General features: G+C 38.4%; 1 protein-coding gene across 1 annotated transcript in view; it reads right to left on the bottom strand.

Moving 5' to 3' along the window:
- ESR1 (estrogen receptor 1) overlaps positions 1-25,356 on the bottom strand; it is a 118,862-nt gene that overhangs the window by 63,854 nt on the left and 29,652 nt on the right. The window contains exons 2-3 of the mRNA XM_059829568.1: positions 23,434-23,624; positions 5,902-6,018 (exon numbers count right to left, since the gene is read on the bottom strand). Coding sequence (XP_059685551.1) covers positions 5,902-6,018; positions 23,434-23,624 — 308 coding nt within the window. The remainder of the gene's footprint in view (positions 1-5,901; positions 6,019-23,433; positions 23,625-25,356) is intronic.

Genomic DNA, 25,356 nt, shown 5'->3' with positions numbered 1-25,356 from the left:
TCTAGTACTCTAGGAATTTCTCAAGCTCAGCAAGAAGACACCAGCTGTTCTGACCTGCATAGGCTTGCACAAAACCAGTGAATGCACAGTGACACCCTGAGGTACCTGTAGTATGAACAAGTGGCAGACAGCGGTGGAGACACAAGTATCCTAGACTTCATTTAAAATTAATCAGCAATTTAAATGGGGACTGTATCATTGCTGAATCTATTCCAAAGTAATAGCACAACTAAAATAATTCTTAATTAGGAATTTTTAAGTATGTAAAGGCCAAAAAGCAAATGTAAACAGATATACAGATATAATTTGCTTTACAATCTCAAACAAGCGTTCAAGTGTAAAAACATCAAAAATCCTGCAGTATTAAAAAAATGTTTGCATAACTAGCTATAGCATATAAATAAGCATAAGATAGGTTGTCCCATTTCCACCTGACTGTAAAAGGTCTTAAACAACCTTGCCTAAATTCACTGTTGAACCTGCTTTGAGCAGGTGGCCCAGCAAAAGACCTCTTGGAGTTCCTTCAAGCCCAGATCATTCTGTGAAGTGGGATAGGAAGATAAAGTGTTTTTGGCAAAAGTGTTCACAACAATGGTCTCTCTTGTTTTGGGGGCAGGACAGTGGAATACTGTATTTTGGGACAATTCAGTAACAACAAGCTACTTTGCATGTGTACAAAGGGGAAAAAGAAACATTGCACTAAAAAGTCCGGTTTCAATTCCATCTTCTTTTCCAGGAGACTGTTCTAACTCACAAAACTTTGCTTCAAATGCTGCTTGAGTACATGCTTTCAACCTTCAATTACATCTTAAAAATGTACATTTCCTTATACATTTATCAGGCCCCACCTACACAGTTATTTGGCTGAGTACTGAACAGTATGTCTAATAAATAAAGGTTCTCCTCAAACAAACCAAAATAGTTTCACATTGTTAATCCATTTTCCTTCATTCACTAATTTCTATTTTTAATATAGTATTTCATTAGAAGATAATTACATAGAAAACTAGAAAGTCTGGAGCCCTTCCAGTGGTTGCATCAAACATCGATTTACCTCTGCTTTTGAGAATGATTTTAATAACTCTGTAGCCTTTTAGCATGAACAAATATAGCATTCAGCAAGGAAGCATAGCTCTCTCCATTTAAAGACAAAAATCAGCAAGGTTCTTCTCTGAGAGGACAGCAAATTTGCCAGATGTTTTTTTCTTTTCCCTGTAAAAATTTGTCTTAAACTTCAGCAACATTGTCACACTGAATCAGACTGAATTCCCATGTGGTTACAGGTGGGTAATTATTTCAAGAGAATGTAAGAGAAAAACTGAAAGCCTCCAGTCTCTAGACTTCAATGTCCAGAAGTTAATGAACATTTCTACAAGCACCTGGCATGTGCTTATAGCACACTGTTATGGCAAACACAGACTTTTATTCCCTGGGCTGTACCACAGTAATCTCTGAAGGGTTCTCAGATACTTTGTGAGGGCAAAACTGAAGGATGTAGGCTTCAAATGTGTTGTGATGCTGTAATTTCATTATCACAAGAAACAACACCTGGAATCTTCTCTCTACAACATGAAATTTCAGGCTGTTCAAAGATAGTAAATACCCTTGGTTGTATACATGATCACCGTCTGGATCTAGCACATGAGCACTCAAATCCTTGATTGCCACATTTCATATGACTTGAGGCTGGTAAGCCATCAGCATTCAACAACTGACTGAATTATGAAGGTCTCAGGGCAGCTAAAAATGGGCTACCAGGCAAATAATTGTTTTTCCATTAAGGATATAACATTTAACATTCAGGCAAATTTTTGCCATAGCCAGTGATTCCTCTAGCACTCTGTGGCTCTGATCCTACAGAGCACTTGATAAATCTACCTTGTCACACATGAAAGGAGGGAAGAATGTAGCATGCTAATAACTAGAAATCCCCATTCATTTACCACACTATAAAAATATTAATTAATAAATAACAAACAAAATAAGGTGCTTTTGATTTCAGAGAATTAGGTCCTTTGGAGCCAGGTCATCAGAAAGCCATTAAAACAAAGAAGAAATGGAAAACTAGGTCTGTACCGGACCAGAGATCACCTGGACCATATGTATGGTCGGAGCTTCAGGACTGCGACTGCTGTAAAAACTTCATTTGGAAGCTGGGACCCCCCACTGTGTGAAATAGTAAGTTGTAATATACTTCTCCAAACCAGAACAGAAACAATCTTCAAGAATGCATCAGTGGATCACAAACCAAAACAAGGCTGCTCTTCCCTGCTACCAAACCAGAAGAAAGAGGGACATGACAAGGAGCTTATTCCATGTGACCGCTTTATCCTCACATACAAACAGGGGTGCACAGGCTAAATAATAACATATAATTTTAAGGTCTTTCTGGCTTATTCAGAAAGAGACATAAATTCTGCCTCAGATGCTGACTACATCAGCAGAGATTCTGGCAGTCTAATTGTCTCTCAAAGCAGCACAGTAAGAGATGCAGAAGGAAACACTGGCAGACATAAGAGGAGAGAAAGAAAATAACTCTTCAGTAATGAAAGAAGTTTTTAAAAGATGAAAGAACAGCAGGATGAAAAAAACAGTAAAATTTCCCCAGAAACTCATTAATAAATGTTCCTACAGCATAGCTCAAGAGCCACTTGAAGCCTGCATTTTTTCTGAATGAAGCCCCAAAAACATATTTCAGTTGTGTCCACTCTATTAAAAATTATATATAAATGTACTTTTTTATCCTGCATTAAGTGACCTTCTATGGGAAAAAACTCAGGAACCATAGCTTATAACCTATTTAAAATTAACCAGAGACATTTAATCAAGATTTTATCTAGCTTCCCCCATATTTACCAAAACTCAATAATTAATGTCAGCTATTGCTCAGAAGTTAAACGATAGATAAAAGTCCCAAGTTAGAAACTTTGACAATTTCTTAAGAAACCTCAGTTAATTCAGCACAGAAGGAAAACTAAGATTACATTTAGAGGAAAGAAAGCTCACAGCTGTTTTCCACTGTATAAAACGTATATCATCATAAACAAATTGTTTAGATAGATATAGAAGAGAGATATGACACAAATGAGTATTTTTCATATGTATGATAGAATTAATGCTTCTGAACAAGGCAAATCCTTCAGTATGAACAAAAGGAGATTATTTAAATTAAAAGATTCAATCAAGAGAACTATGAGTTATTGGAGAAAAATGTGAACCTTGAGTTAACCACAGCACTATGTGATTCAAGTATGTTGAAGAAAAGTGTTATTACAAGAGATCTGTTAAAACAGAAAAGCTTAAGAGATCTCCTCAGAGAAAACAAAACCAAAATATTGAAAACAAAACCAAAAATATTGAAAAACATTTAAAAGTTAGCACTTTAAAAATTAACCAGATGGCGTACCAAGGATATTCACTTGCTCTTTATCTTCATCCGAGAGAAATGTGACAATTATCAAGTACTACCTAAAGAAAAGGATTTCTTTCTCCCACAGCTACGTGGACAATATGGGATTGGTAATGACTCCAGAAGAACCTTGAATGCTTTACTTCATCCTACATTAACTTTACCTTTCTTGAACACTTCATCTGCAGGCATGCCGGATTTATAACCTGCAACTGAAGGATCTCGAGAATTTTTTCCCAGACTTCATAAAATAAATATTCTTACACTCTTGCCTATGAACCAGTAATGGACTTCAGTGCATTATTAGTGGTGCTATAGGAGTAGGCAAAATTTATGCACCTGATCTCCTTGTTTGTAAATTGTGAGCTTAGTTTAAAAAAAAAAAACAAAAAACACAACCAAAAAACCACAACACTATTTTTGAACTGCCAGTTGCTGTAGTGACTATAGAAATCTTACATCATTGTAAAAGGAAAGGATGAAACCCACAGGACTTTACTCAAGTGAGGGCCACTGTATGAAATAGAAATTCCAGAACATCTGTATTAGAAAGAAAATGTGGACAAAATTGCAGTCTTTTTTTGGACTTCTTTAGTCTACAGCATGCTAGTTGAGAATTCTGTGCAATTTTTATGTGATTGAAACAATTATGTATGGAACAGTGAAAAATTTATTACACCATGCATCTTAGAGAAGAGACATGAAAAACATCAAACTGGTACAGTGGATCATTAGTTAAACACATATGAGTTTAAATGGATGGAAATGTACCAAATGACAGATGTAATATCATCAACATAAAACATAATGATATATCTTAACTATGATCTGCCATATGTACAAGGGTCAAAGCTAAAGCTGCATGGCAAATTTATGTACAGGATTTTCTGATTTTAGTTTGCCTTATCTGAAACTTTAACTTCTCCAGACCATCGCTGTGATACTAATTATATACATTTTACTTTGAAGAGTTCTAGCTGTATACATCAGGATGTTAAGACAGAAACAAAAAACCTCTGGGTCTGTAAACTAAATCTTATGAAAAAAAAGCAGCTACTGTCTTAAGTGTTACAACTAAAAAGAGATTTGATACCTTCCTCCTGCTTGCATCCCAAAACTAAGATTAACAAAATCAATCTCTTGCCTAATCCTTGAGTCGAGAAAAATGCAGATTCATCCCCTTAGCACAGCAACCACTGTCTAGTTTTTCTTTACTATTTCCCCTTTACTCTTTCTCCCAAAATTCCCAGACTTGGCCTACCTTGACCGCACAGGCTGGACCTTTAAATAATCCTTTGTTGTGGGAAGGATAAACATGATGAGCTACTCCCCCCTCTTGCCCCAGATTTTTTGTGGAATAAGTAAGCATTAGGTGTGCCAGAGAAAGGGAGAATCAACCTGTAATTTAACAATTAGCTCCTTTCACACATAAGACATGGTTTCTAATCCTTTCTCTTCTGAGCACTTACTAGTTTGCTAAATTTTCCTACAGAAATAAGTTTCAATAAAAGCCAGTGATTACTCCTCATTAATAAAAACAATCTGAAATTTTTAGTAGGCAACAACAAGGTTTTATTCTGCTTTAGAGTCAATATGAAACTTTATGATTTCCTGATCTTAAATATTCTTAATTCTTAGGAGCCTGGCTTTTTCAAAATGATTAAAAACACCTAATCTCTGTCTGCTTTTGACAAATATAAGGTACTGTAACATAGTAGGAGGAAATAGGCAGGTATGGTTAATCCAAAACTATGTTACAGAAGAACTCTTCCATCTAAGAACACACCATAGCAATTGTTCAGTATTGTCATGTATTTCTAATTTTGCCTCCAAAAGTTAAACACTGTGTATATAAATAAAGCAATTTAGTGGTATTCCACTTCAACCTAAGCATTCGGTGTCTGATTCTTCTTCTCTGACATCATTATTACATAAGTATGTTCCAAGAAAGTGGTATTTATCTCGGTTTCTATAAAATGAGCGAGTCTTTAACATGTTGGGTGAAATTAATTCACATATAAAATATATGTACAGTACTGGAATAGAGGAATTGACTTTCCCTTCCAGAATTCACAGAACAAGTATTACATATACAGAAGTTTATTTTAATGAATATGGACTGATCTGAGACTACCAGAGCTTTTCACACTTAACTGCAAAATGCTACAAAAACTTCGGTTAAGTTTCATTCATCATGATCTGGAGTCTACCATGAAAGACCAAAAAAAACCGAATTAGAAATATCAAGAGAAGAATCCTAACTCCATCGAAGTCAATGTTCCTATTAATTTTGATGCAAATTTGGGCAAGAATAGTAACATGGTATTTGGGAGATTTTTTATTTTTTGTTTAATCACTCTTTGATTTAATATACTTTAGCTCAATAAAATTAGTTGCTTCCTCCTTTAGGAATCATATCAGCTGTCCAATGAAGTTTAAAGACAGGAAGGCAAACACCAACACTGAGGATTTGTTGATTGCTATGTACATACCACCTTTCATCATTCCCACTTCATAGCATTTTCGTAGTCGGCAAGCCTGGCAACTCTTTCTTCTGTTCTTGTCAATGGTGCACTGGTTAGTAGCAGGACACATGTAGTCATTGTGCCCTGTAAAACCAGAGGGAAAGTAAGGACACAGTTATACACAGATATAACAAAACTGCCTATAATACTCTTTCTTTTTCATTGAGTATTTAAGACAGCATCTAATATCTCGGGAAGAAGGTAGGGTTACCATCATAATCTATCATAAAAGTATTGATATGGATAGTGAAACTAACATCTCTTCACAATACATTTATTCAAAAGTCTTTTAAAAGTACTATTAAAAACACAAATTACAACCTCTGTAGAATAATTAAAATAATGAAAAATAAAGGAAGTCACAAAAGAGGATGGATTAACAAGAAAAAGTCCCTTCACTTCCTTGCTTTTAGCCTGAGAAATACAATGCCATCTGGTCCATGTGCCTGTGTTGATGTTTAACCAACAGACTGCACAAAATGGTTAGAGGTTTCTAGAATTAAAAAGGCCTATGTACAGAACATTTTTTGATATCTACCACAATCTGGGGCAGCTAAGAAACAAACAATCTAAAATAGAAGTAATAGCCATTAATTAATTGTATCTCAGGGATAAATCAGTATCTAATTCCAATTGCATGTCTACTGATATATGCAAAAACATTTTGACATGACAAGTTGTTAAATTACCATATGCTGCAACCAAGTTTGGTACTGGCGCCTTTTCCTTCAGAGCTCCACTTCTTCATTTATTACCCTCTACATCTCAATTCTCGTTACAAATATTTTCAGCATATCATAATTTGTTACTGCCAACAATCTTGTATTCCAATTTTCTCTTAAAAACTGTGTCTTTAAACCTGGTATAAAATTATTTTCTAACCACAGACAAAGTTTAGCAGGGACAAAAAAGTCTATCCAAAATTATCTTATTGGTGTTCTGTATTCATCTAAACACAACTAAGGTACAGCACAAAATGAAACAATTTTACTGCAGAACTGTTTGTTCTTTCTTTGAGGTCAAGGGATCAACTTGAGGTGGAGTAGGGTGGAGGTTTGACAGAGGCCTTGGTCTCATCAAAGCATCTATCCTTGACTAGAAATTAGAAAATAGAGTAAAAATTACTATCAGATTACACCAGGAACATCTGCTCTCTAATGCTACATAACTGGGATCCAATCAAAATAAGCAGCCGAACTGTAAACTTGTTAATATGGTGACAGCTGACTACACACTGTCTCAAATAGACAGAATTATTATTTTTTAGCTGTAGTTGATGGAACAGTGTAATACTGGAAAAATCTGAATCCACAGGCTTTGCTCCAGGACCGAGGTAATAAGGTAGAACAGAAACACTACCTCAACATCACCATGAAAGACCATTTTAATTTTCAGTTCCTCTGGTAGGATACAGACTGTTCTATAGCTGATTCAAAACATTTCACATGCAAGGAAAAAAAAAAATTGAGTCAGAAAGAAAACAACCTCAACCATACAAAAATGCAATATCTACAGGGAAAAGAAGATAAAAGGGAAAGCCATGTTTTTAAGAAAATGCATTTTTATTAGGTCACACTAAACAGCAGCAAAAGATTGTAGCACCTGACCTCAATCGCCAGCCTTGTTTTATAAGCCAAGCTCTGAAATGGCATGAGAGAAAGACAGAAAACTTTAATTACTCTTTTTAAAAACAGATGAAGACTTTGATGGAGTATCTGATCTCCTTCCTTCCTAGTGAAGTTAAAAGGTAAATTCACAAGGGAACAAGCGCCGGCTCTGAATTCAGCAAATAATTCAGAACACCTTTTAGCTCTCTGTAAAATAAGCAGATAAGTGTTCCCACTTAGGTTAAAGCTGAACACATGCTTACCATCTTTGCTGGACTGGCTGATGATCATAAGGGTCAACTCTCAAAAAAAGGAAGTGACAGTATGCAAAAATAAAAAATCAAGTGGAATCAGTATCAGCAGGGCAGCCATCCTTTTTCACAGTGCTTATGTGGGTGATAACCTTTTCTTTTGCTCTGAACCTAGATTTCCTTATGCAAACTGCAAGCATTTGGGAACAGGCATTTGGTTTGTAGAATAGTACATAAAATAATCCTATTTGTGATAGAGCTACAGTCCCTACTGAAATTAACATTATTCATATTATCATATTTTTACATTTAAAAGTTTTATCTTAAATATACACTTTAAAGGTTAGCATAATTAGTCTGTTTTCATGCGTATGACCTGCACCTCAGACAATCCACTCTTCTTTCAAAGTGTTTGACAGACTTCACAGAAAAAAAACTGTAAAATTTTGAATGCAAAAAAAGCAAGATCTCTGTGTGAGGGGCATACTTTTTCAGATTATGAGTGCCACAGTAATGTCATCATTTAGTCTTCATATCTGCTGTAAACCTAGGAAGAAGATAATGCATTTAATATTTCTCATAATTTTTTATTTAGTTTAATCAACATGCCTTCAGGAGACTGGAAAGGATGTAAGCAACCAGAAGAAAACAGTTGATAATTAAGAGTATACAGTATTATTATTATTATCAAATTATTATTATTATTATTATTATTATTATGATCAAATTAATAAGGGAAGAAGAAAGAATCAAAGGGAAGAAGGAAGGCAGGAACCTTTCCAGCTTCTCCACAATAGCATCTGATTTCAAGTATTCAGTCACAGGAAGTGAGGAAGGAAGTTTCCTTTGCAAGGCACAGACACAGACTAGGGCAGTCTAGCTTGGAGTGGCATGGAAGGGAAAACAGTAGAACACCACAATTAAGGAATAGGTAACACGCAAAGACTAGTTTTATTTTAAAGTGAAATAGTATAACTCAATAACTGCTGTCAAGTGAATTGTCTTTTAACTATTCTACCTTTTATTTTATCCTTAAAGCTCAACTCTCAGAAAAGTTAATTCTGAAGAATCTGACTTACTAGAAGGGATTTCTCACTGGTGGGAGTCATCAACATGAAAGTGCAGGTGCCCAACTGCCATGCACTCATTTTCATGGTATCCAAAATGTAATACATGGTAGAAGAGAGGCTAATTAGGCTATTTGGATAGTTGGTATCACAGGAATACCGAGAAGAAATGTCTTCAGTGATCACTGATACTCGTAAAGGGAAGCACATGCCACTTGGACTCTGTGGTCTTATTGGGGTTTTTAAAATAAATTATCAGATAACCTGCACAAAATTAAAGGCAGTGAGTTTAATAAGGTAGAGCCCCTAGTTTTAATCCCCCCATATGTATGACTTGCACTGTCGTGAGATACAAAGGAAGAGTTTAAGGGAGCTGTTGGAGGTGTTTGAGGAGGGGTGGTCTGTTTTTCTTATGATATCTCACACATTCTACATTTTGAAGCAGTAAAAATAACATTAAGTATTTTTATAGCACTTTATTATATGCTAAGGTCTTTCCAGAACAGGGTGCAAAGATCTGGCTCTTTTATCAAAGCACTAATTTTAGATGTGACAATCTGTATGATAATGACCAACAGTGGAGGGGGGAGGATAAGGAAGCAAAATGTCAACAAGAGGATAATGGCTGAAATTAGGATGACTTTGAGTTTATTCTAACCCAGCCTGGCGTAATCAGAGCTTTTTCTTACTGTGCATGCAGTCTGACTTTCTCTTGTCACCATGAGTCATGTGGCTAGTATTTATGTCCAGAGACTCATCACTGTCCATCTAAGGTTTCTCAAGATGGCTGTGGTGTGTGCAACAGCAGCGTATGCTTCAATCGGAGTGAGCAGATGATTTATCTGTGAGGGCTTCAGTCAGCAAAACACTCCATATTTCTTTAAAGCTGTGTTACTACATTCAGCAGAACATCTAAGCATCTGTGTACTTCTAGCAAGTAGTCCCAGCACAGTATATATGGTTAAAGTTAAGTACATGCTTGAGTGTTTCACTGAATTGCAGCTTTGAAAAGCTGAGTTCATTTTGTCCTTCACGAGCAAGGATGAAAATTGGGGTCATATTAATGTATCAATGGCAATTAACATAACACAGAAATATTTTTTTTCCTAAATGTGTGAACAGTTGCCATATTATATTCCAATAACCATCAAGATTAACCTGAGGGAATAATCAGTTTAAGCAGTACAAAAGTTCTACAAAAAAATGAACTAAAAAAAACGTGTCAATGTGCCGGCTTAAGAATGCTTAATGACAATTCTACAAAGCCAATAAAGGAACTTTGTCAGGTGAATTTTGTATGGCACCTAAACTGATGTAATTTAATTCAACTCATCATACATGTCAAACAAAACCATTAATAATTATTATCCTTTTACTAATACCTGCTTTTCCTTTAATTATTCTTGTATTTTCAATCCTCATGTCACAAAAATTTCTTAAACTATTCTTTATGCATCTGCATAAGGCATCTGACAGGCTAGCCGTCACCTGTGGAAGTACTAGGTCCTTCTATGATCTTATTCTGACAGTGAAATTATCAGAATTTCATACATGTAGGTGAAGGGAAGGCTAGAGTGTAGACTTTATCCACACCTTAAGGTGCCAAGCAAGTGACGAGTGGGAATACTGCAGATGAAAAGCAAAACGAAAGTTTTCATAAACAGTAAGCACCTGGACATTGCATATGTTAACCCAGTATGAACAAATATTGAACGTAAAATAAAAAGCTATATCAATTTTAAGTTAAAGTGCCCCAATAAAACTGTACTGATTTATTTTAAAATCTCACTCTTTCCTAACAGGTTTCATGAAAGAACAGAAGGTTCTATCTAATTCCTTTATAAGCACAGACACTGAAATTCACAGCTTAATTACCCTCACACAAGGTCTTTGGATTTGGAACATGGGTTCTCTTAGCAACTACCCAGCACTGCTGAGAAGATTAATCATTTTCCATTTTTAAATTAGCAAGATATTTCTACATGTGACAGTCAGGAAAAGGGCCTATAAGACTGTAAAACATAATTCCTTTGATCCAGTGAGGAAATCCTCCTTTAAGCATACCTCGGAAAGAAAGATCACAGAACCACTGAAGAATGAGAAAGGAGGAAAGTTTAAAACCTATATACTCTGTATTATGTCACAGAATCACAGATTCACAAAGGTTGGAAAAGACCGGTAAGATCATCAAGTCCAACCATCAACTAATGCCACCATGCCCATTAAACCATGTCCCACAATGCCACCTCCACACATTCCTTCAACACCTCCAGGGATGGTGACTCCACCACTTCCCTGGGCAGCTTATTCCAGTGTCTCACCACTCTCTCAGTAAAGAAATTTTTCCTAATATCCAGCCTCAACCTCCCCTGGCGCAACTTGAGGCCATTTCCTCTTGTCCTGTCACTTGTCACTTGGGAGAAGAGACCAACACCCACCTCTCTGCAACCCCCTTTCAGGTAATTGTAGAGAGTGATGAGGTCTCCCCTCAGCCTCCTCTTCTGCAGACTAAACAACCCCAGCTCCCTCAGCCGCTCCTCTTAAGACTTGTGCTCCAGACCCCTCACCAGCTTCGTCGCCCTTCTCTGGACACACTCCAGCACCTCAATGTCCTTCTTGTAGTGAGGGGCCCAAAACTGAACACAGGATTCGAGGTGTGGCCTCACCAGAGCCGAGTACAGAGGCACGATCACCTCCCTGCTCCTGCTGGCCACACTATTTCTGATACAGGCCAGGATGCCGTTGGCCTTCTTGGCCACCTGGGCACACTGCTGGCTCATATTCAGCCGGCTGTCGACCAACACCCCCAGGTTCTTTTCTACCAGACAGCTTTCCAGCCACTCGTCCCCAAGCCTGCAACATTGCATGGGGTTGTTGTGGCCAAAGTGCAGGACCCGGCACTTGGCCTTGTTGAACCTCATACAATTCGCCTGGGCCCATTGATCCAGCCTGTCCAGGTCCCTCATGTCCTTCAGCTGTGTCATGTAGCTCCCACACTGAGTGTTCACCTTCTAGTGGAACCTTCTTGCCTTCACGTATGTATAGCACTGTTCACATGAGCAGTTAATTCAAGTCAAATGATTATGATACCAACCTTTCCTTTAACCTTTCCATACACTATTTCAGCTAACAGGAAAGATGAAGAAAGAAGAATGGAGTGGGCATTGCATGAGGATACCAAACCTGCTGCCATCTCACCAGTTTAATAACGCATGTATACATTGAGAAAGGGTGACATATAAAAAGTATAACACTATTTAATTTTATATATACATAAATATAAAATTATACTTTCTACTCCAGCAGATAATTTCAAAGTTTTTATTATTTGCCTTAGTCCTAAAATTTGAATTGGTGTTTCATCTACTATTTCAGGATTATGATACCATGTGCAAAGTCTACCTCTACTCCACTTCCATTCCCATCTTTTTTAATTTTAGACAAGGTAACAAAATAAGAAGTATATTTTTTCTTCATGACAAATAAAAAAAGACACCAGTCCAGATCCCAACCTCTACAAAATCTGGCAAGGAGTGTGACATCTAGTTTCTGTTTCCCTATCTGATAAATCACAATTGTTTTAAATCCTTGGCACATGATTAAACCAACAGCTGCGTTAAAGGAAAAACTCCCACAATGTATTACTCACAACCATCTCAATATGATTCCTCCAGAGACAAAAAGCATTTTCAGGAAGAGTCATAGGCAAGCCATGGCTATCTTATTCCCATAGACTTTGAACAAAATCTCTTGTATTTTTAGCTTTCCAGTTTATTTGAGCTGATATGGGAAGGGGTGGAATTCTACTATAGAAAACTCCCACAACTAATACAGAGAGGCCAAAAAGTTAAAAGTATTGCAAATTACTCTTATGCACTTAAAATCCAATCAATTGTTAGCAACAAGAAAATTAACATAACTCTATTTTTATTCCAGGTATAATATCAGGTTTTGGATTGTGATGGGACCTGTGGAATAAGTTTAGCTAGTCTTATTTTATATTTGGATCTTTGGTATCTGAGTGGTTCCTGGTATCATAAAGTTTGCAGGGAATTGTCATGTATTTATCCTCACAGCACCTCTGTAAAGGAAGTGCTGGTATTTATATTTTACTGGGGGGGAGGAGGGAATTCTCACTGACCAGAGCATGCAGTGAATGTGGGCATTTCTAAGCACAGTGAGTGAGTTTTCTGCATTGAAGTCTGTGAAACTGAAACTGCAGTACAGTCAACTCCTGGTTAAATTATTATACCAATCTTTAACATTAGTATTTTGACAAAAAAAACTTTTCTGCCTATGTAGTACTTTCTCATGCAAAGTAAAACCTGGTTATGTTCTTCTTTCCTTTACTGATACATATCTATGCTCCTTGGTTTGCTCACTTATACACTAACATCATCCATGCTCTATAGAAGATTAACCCTTTTTATAATCAGAAGGGTCAACAAAGATAACTTAGTCTGTTGTCCTGCATATCTCTAGCCACATTTTAGAGTGGGGAATAACTCTGTTATTTATAACAAAGGAAGTCCAACTATTTCAACAATCTGTGACTAAGTTAAATAAAATCTTTGAGAGAAATACATAATCTTACTCAAAGTATTCAACGAGATATTTACTACATCTGTTACTGAATTATACCAGCAGTTAATTGCCATGCTAGTTCTTTTACAGTAACTTTGAACTAGTACACATACTTCAATAAAGTTTGTTAATAGTCTCTGTTCAGAAATAAATTATGTCAAAGATCACTTCATGCATTTCCAGTAGATTTGTCATTTTAGTCATCTTACACAGTTCTCTCTAGTTTGATTCCCACTTTTCAAAAGCGACTGAAAAGGACAACTTAACCTACAGAAAGTCTGAAAGCTTGTGGGAGTGAAACTTATGGAGCCAGTTTAAACCAATAAACGCACCTGAGTTAAATGAGGTTCCAAAAACATATTTCCTTTCACATATTTTCCTTTCTAAAACCAAGTGGAACAGTTAAGCACTTTCCTGCTGGACAAACAAGCATGTTCTCTTGTAATTTGTAAATGTAAAGCTTCCCCCCACCCCCCCACACCCCGATGTGAATATTTTGAACTGCTGACAGGCTCAGCCCCGAGCTAGGAATAATGTGATTTTCCAAATGAAATATTCATTATACACTTGCAACATTAAATACTGTTTTAAGGTTTTTTGTTGCTTGATATGGCACAACAATCATATTCCAGAGGAAGTAAAACACCATTAAAGCTAATAATACAGGATACATTAAGTACGGCTTCTAAGGGCTAGGAATTTTGTCTAGGAGGTGGGAAAAGCTTTGGACTTGGCAGAGGAAGAACCAGTGACCATTTATAAAATCAGATAACAATCAGTGAGTGTTCTCTACTTTCTGGTAAAGCATGTTGTCCAACTTCAGAAAGGCTTTCAGCATTGCCTGGGGTGACATTTCATGTGTCAGCTAGGAAAATATAGTTTAGATGATTTCAGAAAACCAGTCTCAGGGAAGAACTGTCAGAGTTCACTGTTACAATGGAAGCTGATATTGAATGAGGCTCCACAGTGTCTGTCCTGGATCCAGTTCTATATGGTATTTTTCTCACTGATGGGTAATGGACTGGAGTATTTATTTTATTGAATGTTATTCATTTGTAGATGACATTTATATGTGCTAAAAGAACAGAGAAAAAACCAGACCACTCTGTTAGTCAGACAGAAATAAATTTGAAATAAATGGCAGGAGTCTACAGGAAAGAGTCTAAATTATCTTGGCAAACTGGAAACAGCACATGGGAAGAAAACAGCACAGAAGTAAGGACCAGTACAAATCACTACATTAAAATAGGAATAATCAGATGCACAAAACAAGATAGGAAAGAAGTGGTTTCTTCTCTAGAAAAGTATGATTGAGTTTATTCTGCATAACAGACTGATTATGAGTGAACAGTATCATGTTTCTGTAAATAAGGCAGTGTGATGGATGTAGAAAAAAATTTTTAGGGACTGTTTTGCTTGTATAGAGCTCAACGATTGTGATGACAAGGTTGAATACTTATGGGTAGGGATGAGGGGGAAGGCTAACAAGGCAGATATCCTGCTGGGTATCTGTTATAGACCACCCAACCAGGGCATAGAAGCCGACGAAGCGTTCTACAAGCAACTGGCAGAAGTCTCACAGTTGCAAGCCCTTGTTCTTGTGGGGGACTTCAACTTACCAGATGTCTGCTGGAAATACAATACAGCAGAGAGGAAACAGTCCCGGAGGTTCCTGGAGTGTGTAGAAGATAAATTCCTGACACAGCTGGTAAGGGAGCCTACCAGGGGAGGTGCCCTGCTTGACCTGCTGTTTACAAACAGAGAGGGTCTGGTGGAAAAAGTGAAGGTTGGAGGCCGTCTTGGACTTAGCGACCATGAAATGATAGAATTCTCAATTCTTGGCCAAGTTAGGAGGGGGGTCAGCAATACCACTACAATGGACTTCTGGAGGGCAGACGTCAGCCTGTTCAGGACATTGGTCGAGAGAGTCCCTTGGGAGACGGTCCTGAAGGGCAAAGGGGTCCAGGAAGGCTGGACCTTCTTCAAGAAGGAAATCTTAATGGCGCAGGAGCAGGCAGTCCCCATGTGCCATAAGAAGAGGCGGCGGGGAAGACGACTGGCCTGGCTGAATGGGGAGCTTTTGCCAGGACTCAGGAAAAAAAGGAGAGTTTATCAGCTTTGGAAGAAGGGGCAGGGAACTGAAGAAGAATACAAGGACCTTGTTAGGTCATGCAGAGAGGGAATTAGAAAGGCAAAAGCCCAGCTAGAGCTCAACATGGCCACGGTCGTGAGGGACAACAAAAAATGCTTCTATAAATACATTAAGAACAAAAAGAGAGACAAGGAGAATCTCCATCCTTTACTGGGTGCGGGGGGGAACATCGTCACGAAGTATGAGGAAAAGGCTGAGGTACTTAATGCCTTCTTTGCCTCAGTCTTTAACAGCCACACCAGGTATCCTCAGGGTATTCAGCTCCCTGAGCTGGAAGACAGCAACGGAGAGCAAAATAAACTCCCCACAATCCAGGAGTAAGCAGTTAATGACCTGCTATGCCACCTGGACACTCACAAGTCTATGGGGCCTGATGGCATCCACCCAAGGGTGCTGAGGGAGCTGGCAGAGGAGCTTGCCAAGCCACTCTCCATCATTTATCAACAGTCTTGGTTAAGGGGGTAGGTCCCGGATGACTGGAAGCCTGCCAGCGTGACGCCCATCTACAAGAAGGGCCAGAAGGAAGATCCGGGGAACTAAAGGCCTCTCAGCCTGACCTCGGTGCTGGGGAAGATTATGGAGAGATTCATCTTGAGGGCGCTCACAGGGCACACGCAGGACACCCAAGGGATCAGGCCCAGTCATTACAGGTTCATGAGAGGCAGGTCCTGCTTGACCAACCTGATCTCCTTCTATGACCAGGTGACCCGCCTAGTGGGTGAGGGAAAGGCTGTGGGTGTTGTCTACCTGGACTTCAGTAAAGCCTTCGACACTGTCTCCCACAGTATTCTCCTGGAGAAGATGGTGAATCGTGGCTTAGACAGGTGCACTCTTTGCTGGGTAAAAAACTGGCTGGACAGCTGAGCCCAGAGAGTTGTGGTGAATGGAGTTAAACCCAGTTGGCGGCCGGTCACAAGCAGAGTCCTCCAGGGCTCAGTTTTGGGACCAGTCCTCTTTAATATCTTTATTGATGATCTGGATGAGGGGATCGAGTGCACCCTCAGCAAGTTTGCAGATGGCACCAAGTTGGGCGGGAGTGTTGATCTGCTTGAGGATCGGAAGGCTCTGCAGAGGGATCTGGACAGGCTGGATCGATGGGCCCAGGCCAATTGTATGAGGTTCAACAAGGCCAAGTGCCGGGTCCTGCACTTGGGTCACAACAACCCCATGCAACGCTACAGGCTTGGGGACGAGTGGCTGGAAAGCTTCCCCCACAGAAAAGGACTTGGGGGTGTTGATTGACAGACGGCTGAATATGAGCCAGCAGTGTGCCCAGGTGGCCAAGAAGGCCAACGGCATCCTGGCCTGTATCAGAAATAGCGTGGCCAGCAGGAGCAGGGAGGTGATCGTGCCTCTGTACTCGGCTCTGGTGAGGCCACACCTCGAATCCTGTGTTCAGTTTTGGGCCCCTCACTACAAGAAGGACATTGAGGTGCTGGAGTGTGTCCAGAGAAGGGCGACGAAGCTGGTGAGGAGTCTGGAGCACAAGTCTTATGAGGAGTGTCTGAGGGAACTGGGGTTGTTCAGTCTGGAGAAGAGGAGGCTGAGGGGAGACCTTATCACTCTCTACAATTACCTGAAAGGGGGTTGCAGAGAGGTGGGTGCTGGCCTCTTCTCCCAAGTGACAAGTGACAGGACAAGAGGAAATGGCCTCAAGTTGCGCCAGGGGACGTTTAGGCTGGATATTAGGAAAAATTTCTTTACTGAGAGAGTGGTGAGACACTGGAATAAGCTGCCCAGGGAAGTGGTGGAGTCACCATCCCTGGAGGTGTTGAAGGAACGTGTGGACAAGGCATTGTGGGACATGGTTTAATGGGCATGGTGGTCTTAGCTGATGGTTGGACTTGATGGACTTACCGGTCTTTTCCAACCTTAGTTATTCTGTGTGATTCTGTGTGAAATACCACCGACTGGCTTTGTAAGGTAATCCTATTGCTCTACTCAGCACCCATAAAGCATCATATAGAAGGAAATCATACTTCAAGAAAAAAGGAAAACAGGACAAAGTGGAGAATCTCCAAAGTATAGCAACTAGAAGATTAGAAGTTTAGAAAACAAAACCTATGAGAAAAGGTTGAATAAACTGTGTTTCTTCATGTTAGGTAAGACAGAGTGTTTTTGTTTTGGTTTTTTTTTTTTTTAAGTGTGATAGCGGTCTTCCATGCTTTAAAAGCTGTTGCCTGTTTTCTGTGGCATGATAGACAGGAAAATAAGTGATGAGCTTAACCTGCAGAAAGGAAGATTCAAATTTCATAGTAGCCTTCAAAAATAAGGAGAATAAAACATTGAATCAGGATACAGGTTTTTAAAAAGCAGTTCAATGAACATATGTAAGGAATTGGCAACAGTTGATCCTATCACAGGACAGAAAGATAGACTAGGGCTCAAGGTCCACTGCAGATCTATGATTTGCTTAGACCATGAAAAATAAGAAAGCATCTTAGATACGAACATCTTAAGTCACTGCCACATCCATGCTGAACGCAGCACTTAAAACTCGCTGGAAGAGTACCACATTCCAAATTGCCTTACTAGGAAAAAAGAGGTATTGAGTTTTGCCTTTTAAAAACACCCAAGTTTCTGAAACAAGATGACCATAAATTATACTGCTGATATTAAAAACGCACATTAGGGGACAACAATCAGAGCATGTGTATTAACTCCAGGGGCTCTAGAGGAAAACTACTAAAACCACAAAAATAACTCAAAAGAAGTTTTGGAAACACCTGGCTGACCACAGGATGTTAGAGCAGTCCCAGTGATGGCTAAACCCTGGTGGACTTTCCAAACACATATTTTCTAGCCTTCAAACTTCCGACAGTCACCTACCTTTCAAACTGGAACCGTTTGTTTTCTACCCTGAGACTAGATACCAGTCTGCACCCCCCTGTTTATTGGCTGTGATTACCTCTGCTAGTCTCACCTAGGTTCATGCTTTGTAGTTTTGCCCTTTCTGCTAACCACTCAGAATCAATGTACAAGCAGTCTTATTAGGGAGTTTCTGTCTTCTTGGCTGCAGGATCTGTGCAGCATTTGCAGCTGTTATCAAACAGATTACAAAAATACCATGAAAACAGAAGGTGATAATGGAAAGTTAAAGGGAAGGTACCAGAAACCTCCCAAATTGACAATATTGCAATTGCTGCACTGCAGCATTACCTAAACACCCACTACTAGGCGTATTTGACCTATGAAATTCTCTCCAACTCGAATGAAAATATGTGTATATCACCACCACTCCTAACATTAAAGTTTGAACTACATACTTTCAACAAAGTACAGCTCTATCACTGTGAAGTTAAAACAATTGATAACACTCAAAGTCTACTGCCAAAACTCTCCTACTTGATGGTCAGAAGGCATAACTGTTAAATAAAAACCATGTTTAAGGCACACAACTAAAATACTTCCCAGCTTCAAGAATTCCTGCACTTCGGAGATCACTATATCTCTGTGATCAAGGCATTAATGGCAGGCCTCCGGAATTCATCCATTCTGATGCCAATCTGTTCTTGCTGGTCTGGTACTGCCTCCCATCATGTAGTAATTCTTAACTGAATATTTGTGAAATATCCCAGATTTTTGTCTAAGTATACAGCTGTGAGAAAAGGCAGAGAAGGTGCACCTGAAAAACATTAGAAGGGCATATGAACGAGGCAGGGAAATAGAACTGGGGATTTCTAAAATACTTCAGCAATTCTGAGACCAAGATACCCTCCAGTGTAATGAGCTACCCCTCATTTGCTCTGAATCCCTTGTGCTCCCACCGGGGGTTCTCAGCCCCACATATGTAGGCATTTGTTGAATGCTTGTCAGAGATGGTAAGAGTAATTCCTTCCTGTCCCATACCCTTTGGTGGCTATCCAAAAAACAAGAGAATTAGAAGGAGGGGGAAAGAATGTGTGAGTCACAAGGGGGTTTTTACAGAATCACAGAATCATTAAGGTTGGAAAAGACTTTGTAAATGGCATTTGTAAGGTTGATGTTGAAATACTTCATCCAGTTCTGACATCCAAATTTTAAAAAGGCTATTATGGGTGTAGGGAGATCAGAAAAGATGCAAAGACAAAGGACTCAGAAGATGATAGAAAGATATATAGCAGGAGATTGAAACATTTTAATTCACTTAAGATATCAGGGGGATTTGATTGTAACAACTTAAGTTTGAGGAGAGAGATACTAGATACTAAGTCTGGTTCGTGGGTGTGATGTAAAAGCCAAAGTAATTCAAATTAGAAAGGTAAGCTTTTAGCAGATGAGAGGACAAATCATAAAAATAAGCAATCATTGTAATAAAGCTCTTGAGCCCACAGATCAAGGCTGGGCATCTTCTAAAAGGTTTACCTCCATCAAGTTACCAGGCTTTGTACATGGATAGCATATAAAGTTCATATTGGGAGAAGACCAGACTTAATGATCTAATGGCCCTTCTTGGTCTTAAAATCCATAATTTTTTTAACAGAGAAGTACAGTGTGCTGTGATGTGACTGCTTGTTATGCTTCTGGATTCAAGTCAGTTGACCAAGTACACTCCTGAAGGCTACATATGCTGGGCAAAGAATAAAGCACTCTTCTATCACCAAGCTACACAGTGTTCTTGGTGTCGTATGATTTTTCTCTCCCATGAAACATTATACATTAATATCAGTCTGCACAGAGTTTTCTCAAAACAAGGTTCCAAATCACTTTTGGGACATAAACTAACAAAATAGACTGACATGGGCAGTTTCAGGAGGCAGTTGAGATTTTCCACCAACCATCTGTTGTTTAAACAAAATTGAGCAGTTGCACGTATTGAGAAACACTTACTAATTCAGGTTGCCTTTTAAGCTTTAACTGTTTGACAGCAAAGAAAACAACTTAGCATTTAAAATTCACAAAATATTTCCAGAACCATTCCAGCTCTCCCGGATAAAAATTAAGCTATCCATCTCCACCTCGGGTAAGGTCCAATGCAGAAGTGAGTTTTCACAAAAATTTAATTTTATACTTATGCAAGTAAGCATAGATACCTCAGATATCACTGAGAATAACAGATACACAGGGAGGAAATGGATTACCCCATATAGCTTGTTCATTGCTCATGTCTGTACTCACTTCTTCCTGTGGTTCTGTTAAGAATCATATAGAATGTTTGACTACAGTCTATTAAGAACATCAAACTTCACTATAGCAATTCTCCTATGAAATCTCTGATGAGAAGTATAAAAATTACCTATCATCTCTGCGTCTATATATGTATTGAGAAATACAGGACAGCAAAGCACAAAAGTAGCATGGTTATCTTGCATTTAAAGAAAGACACACTATAAACAGCAACAAAAATCTTTGCTGAAAGCATTCTGTGTTACTTTTGTTTATACAAACAAGTCCTGTGTACCTCAATACAGTTTAATCATACGATTCCCAGGAAATTTTTGTCCCTTTTTCAGGAATGCATACCATATATACAATGCAGATATAATAATATTTAGTCCACATATTCTTCTACACATACACATTAGTAGTATTCATTCCTAGATAGCCAATCACAACCTACTTAAAATTATTACCATCTACAAGGCAAATGGCATGTTTTTTCATGTATTCTCAATCTAAAAATTACTGTCATTTTCATAAATTGGACATATGTCCAACAAGAACATGTAATTGCTGAGATAGAGATCTCTTCCAGATCCAGTAGGAAATTCAAAAAATCCCTTCGTTCATCAAGACTGGGTACCTATAACTTTAAAAGTCCTTTAGAGGACTTTTCATACCATCTGTGATCAAGTGATCACAATTCTGTCATAAGTACTCATATTCTTTAATTACTTTCTTGGTATTAGTGGATGTAATTTTTTATGACAGCTGTTAACCACAAAAGAGGTGGAGAAAGTACAGAGGAGTTTAACAAATGGGATCAGAAGTCTAGAAAGCATGTTCTACTGAAAGAAGTGGATTTGTTTAGTCTAAAAAAGAGAAGACTGAGGAAAGATATGATAACAGTCTTCAACTATGTAAAAGGTTGTTGTAATAAGCCTTCTTCATGCCCACAAGGGATAGGGCAAGAAGCAATTGCAAGAAGCAATTAGAGCAAACATGACTTAAAGATCAAGAAAGGCATTTTACGTGACACTGGAAACTTAAGCTTTAATTTTGTAAAGCTTACCTATTTAAAAATTATGTTAAGTATATAAATATAGCAAGAACTAAATTTATTAATTAGCATAGACTGTAGCACAAATAATAGATAACAGAACAATTGTGGAGGATCACAACATTTGTCCACATGGAGACTAGGGCAAAACCACCCAAGTGCTAACATAGAACCATGGAACTCAATGAAACAGTCAGATTCATTTCTTCTTTGATAATGGCCAAAAGCTGAAGATCTGTGCTGTACAATTACTTGATAACTAACTCTTACTTTTGCTTAAGAATGTTTCAATTTTCACTTTGTTCAGTTCAAGTACAAGGACAGAATTTCAAAATTCTAAGAATAATTCTGATTTGGTCAGGGGAGCTCAAAATGAAAAATAATGAAAAATGCTCAACAAGGGAGATGTTCTCCCCACGTCACAATTTTAAGTAAATCATTCTGATGTTAAGAGAAAAGCATTTCACCCTTTCTCCCTCCAGTGTTGCTTATTATTGACCTCTGGCTGTAACAACTCTCTTTTAAAATCATTTCGATGACTATGGAAAAGCAGAAATACAAGTAACTATTAACTAATCACTGACATTCAAATATTTTCATCGATGTCTACCCTGCAGTCAATCTTTCACTTTTTTCTTTAAGGCAGGGAATATTCTGAGCTGAATGCTGGAAGTCTTATTTAACTCACCTCAGTGGTAGTCACGCAACAAAACAGGCAATAATCACACCTTGTAATATGAGGTAAAAAAGTGTTCCTCACTATGTTTACTTCAAAAAAGGAGCAACAGGAATTTTTGTGCCTCTATATCACCTGGAGATTTAAAAAACTATAGAAACCTAACTAAAGCATAGCACTTTACTAGTTTTCTGTTCAGAAAGGAAGAAATCTGTTTTACTTTCTTCTCATAAATATGACATAGATACTGAACAGTACCTGTATTTTCAGTAGAATCATACTTACTTTTTACTCAGTCTAGGACACGTTGAACAAAGCAAAAAAGTATCCATTCCACAGAGTGACAGGCATTTAAATCAAGAATTATCTCGGTCACAGTAATTAACGCGGTTTCTGTTAGATGCCCTTTACTCCACTGGACACCTTGCACAGCACTTTTAGCCATGACAAGACTGAACTAAACCATTCTGTGTATAGTTCAAAGCCCTGCTTTGATGACAGATAAAAATGCTGTTTCATCAAGGAAACATTCCTTTTCAATATCGGTTCTCAAAAGACATCTCACATCTTCAAGGAGTTGAGATTTGGATCGAACCATCTTGCTAATGGAGCTCTAAATTTAGATTAATAGATCAAGCAACATCTGTCAGGGAATTCTCAAAATAAATTTGGTTTGGATAAGAACTTAATCACAGAAGAGATATGCATAGCCTGAAAGAGTGGTCATCTTGATCCAATACAGATTTTTAAATTAGATTTCCCACTGCCTCCATGGTCAGACATACCTAAACCAAGGAGAACAGAGAAGCTTTTCTTTCCCTCATTAATCTTGAACGTTCAATAACAACATGTTATACACCTGCTAGAAGCATTCACCAAATACAGAGCTAAAAATATATGGAAGAGCACAGCAGCTGCTAATGAAAACCCAGTAAATGTCATTGTCCTGGACTCAGGCTGCAATCTCAAGTAGCTTCACAGTTTCCTCAAAAGTAAAGGTGATTCACTTGAACAGTTTATTACCTTGAATACTCCTTTTGAAAAAAGCTTTGCAGCCCTCACAAGACCAGACCCCATAATGGTAGCCTGAAGCGTAGTCGTTGCAGACAGCACAGTACCGGGTCTCCTTGGTGGACTCCATGGACAGGCTCCCTTTCTCATTGGTACTGGACATCCTCTCCCGGATGCTGTGGCGCCTGTTATCAGAGCTTGGCCTGTTAATAGCAAATAGCAAGTACAATTCTTTCAGCAAGGTTAAGTGTCATCCACTCCTGCAGATTGTAAGAAAGACAAGCAGATCTAGTTTTGAAATGACAGATGGACAAAAAAATAATCTTTTATCACCTTCTGTCCTATTCTACTTGGAAAGGTGTAGAACCAGTAAGATACAGAGAAATTTCTCACAAATCAATCTGATGTTATTAGGCACTGTATCTTGAAAAATTAAAAAGCTCTGTGATAAATTAATCATTTTTTCTCAAGACATTACAAAGGAATACAAAAAAAATAAGCATTTTTTTTGTGTACCTGCTCCTCTCCAAAGGGTTCAGCATGACTGCAGTATCAGTGGGTAGTTTGAGAATCTGAGGCAAAAATCACTTAATGTTTGCACCTGAATTTGCAAGTCACTTAAATTATTAACCAGGTTATTTTCAAGTATTATTGCCTAATTAGAGATGCAAACTTTCCTTATACTGTCAAAGATATAATACTGCATAAAACAGTCCCTATTCTCATTTCAATACCACTTTCATAAAAATTAAGAGGTGGTTTTAGCACAACAAGAAAAGTCAGAAGGTATTAAAAATCACTGCAGAAGTATTTTTTTTTCTAGTAACGTACATGTTACTAGACATGTACTAGACATGTAGTAGACCCGCATATGCAGTATGCTGCTTGAATGAAAACCAAAAAAACCTATAGTGCAAATGGCAATGAATTAACATCTAGTGAATCTGGTAAGAGGTTATTACGAGTAGCTGCTGCAGGCAAGGTAAATAGTATTCAAAAAGATGAGAGGATGAAAAATTACCAAGGGAACCAGCAATGAACTCTGGGATTGCTCCTGGAAGGCAAACAGCTCTTCGAAGCATGCTTTCCAGTAAGAGTCTGCACTACAAATTGTCCAGGAGACAAATACAATTGGGTGTGACAGCATCAGACAAGCTAAAGCATGAAGAATCCTGCTGTTTACAGTAATTATCCACTTACCCTGCATGTTTAATTGCTGGTTAGTAAACAGGTGGCTCTTATCTCCCCAGAGTCCCAACATTTTCTCAAACAAACATATCCTGGGTTTGAGCCTAGGAGACTGGGGGCTCTCTCAGATTTCTTCCTATATACCTAATTTTGCCTTATTCCCTTCTTCAGTGCAGCAAAACTTCCTTTGTTTCGATGAACCAAGGCATATGGCACCAACAGCACCTTCCTGCTCCAAACCAATACTCCCCAGCAACTTTTTGATAACTCTACGTATGCTCAACTATCCTCTTTCACCTAGTCAAAGTTCCCTGACTTCTACTGCTGCAGTTCATCTCAATACCCAAAAGCTTTCTACCAGCCAAAGCCACCTGGACGCTCTCACATGTGCTGACAGCCATGCCCTTGAGACTTTTTATATACAATTTCTGTCCCCAAATACAATATATTTTCATTGAACAGCTTTGAATGAATATCATTTATTACAGAAACATGAGGCTTCGCCTTGTTAGATAGCAGAACCTGCTCATGGCATCATTCAGGAAAACTGCATTTTTTAAACGTGAAGTTCTTTACCAAGCCTTATATAGCAGCTAATTTTGAACACTTACTTAAATAATTTCTGTTTCCTTGGGACTTGTGCAAGACCGAAGAAACTGCAAATGGTAAAGTGCTGACATGCCACAAGTCTGGCTTTTTAGTGAGACCGGAAAACTGGAGAACGTCACAATTCTGACAACGAGTTTA

This window comes from Gavia stellata, chromosome 2 (genome assembly GCF_030936135.1).
Source record: "Gavia stellata isolate bGavSte3 chromosome 2, bGavSte3.hap2, whole genome shotgun sequence".
Taxonomy (NCBI): Eukaryota; Metazoa; Chordata; class Aves; order Gaviiformes; family Gaviidae; genus Gavia; species Gavia stellata.
This window is presented reverse-complemented; position numbering and strand designations above follow the sequence as displayed.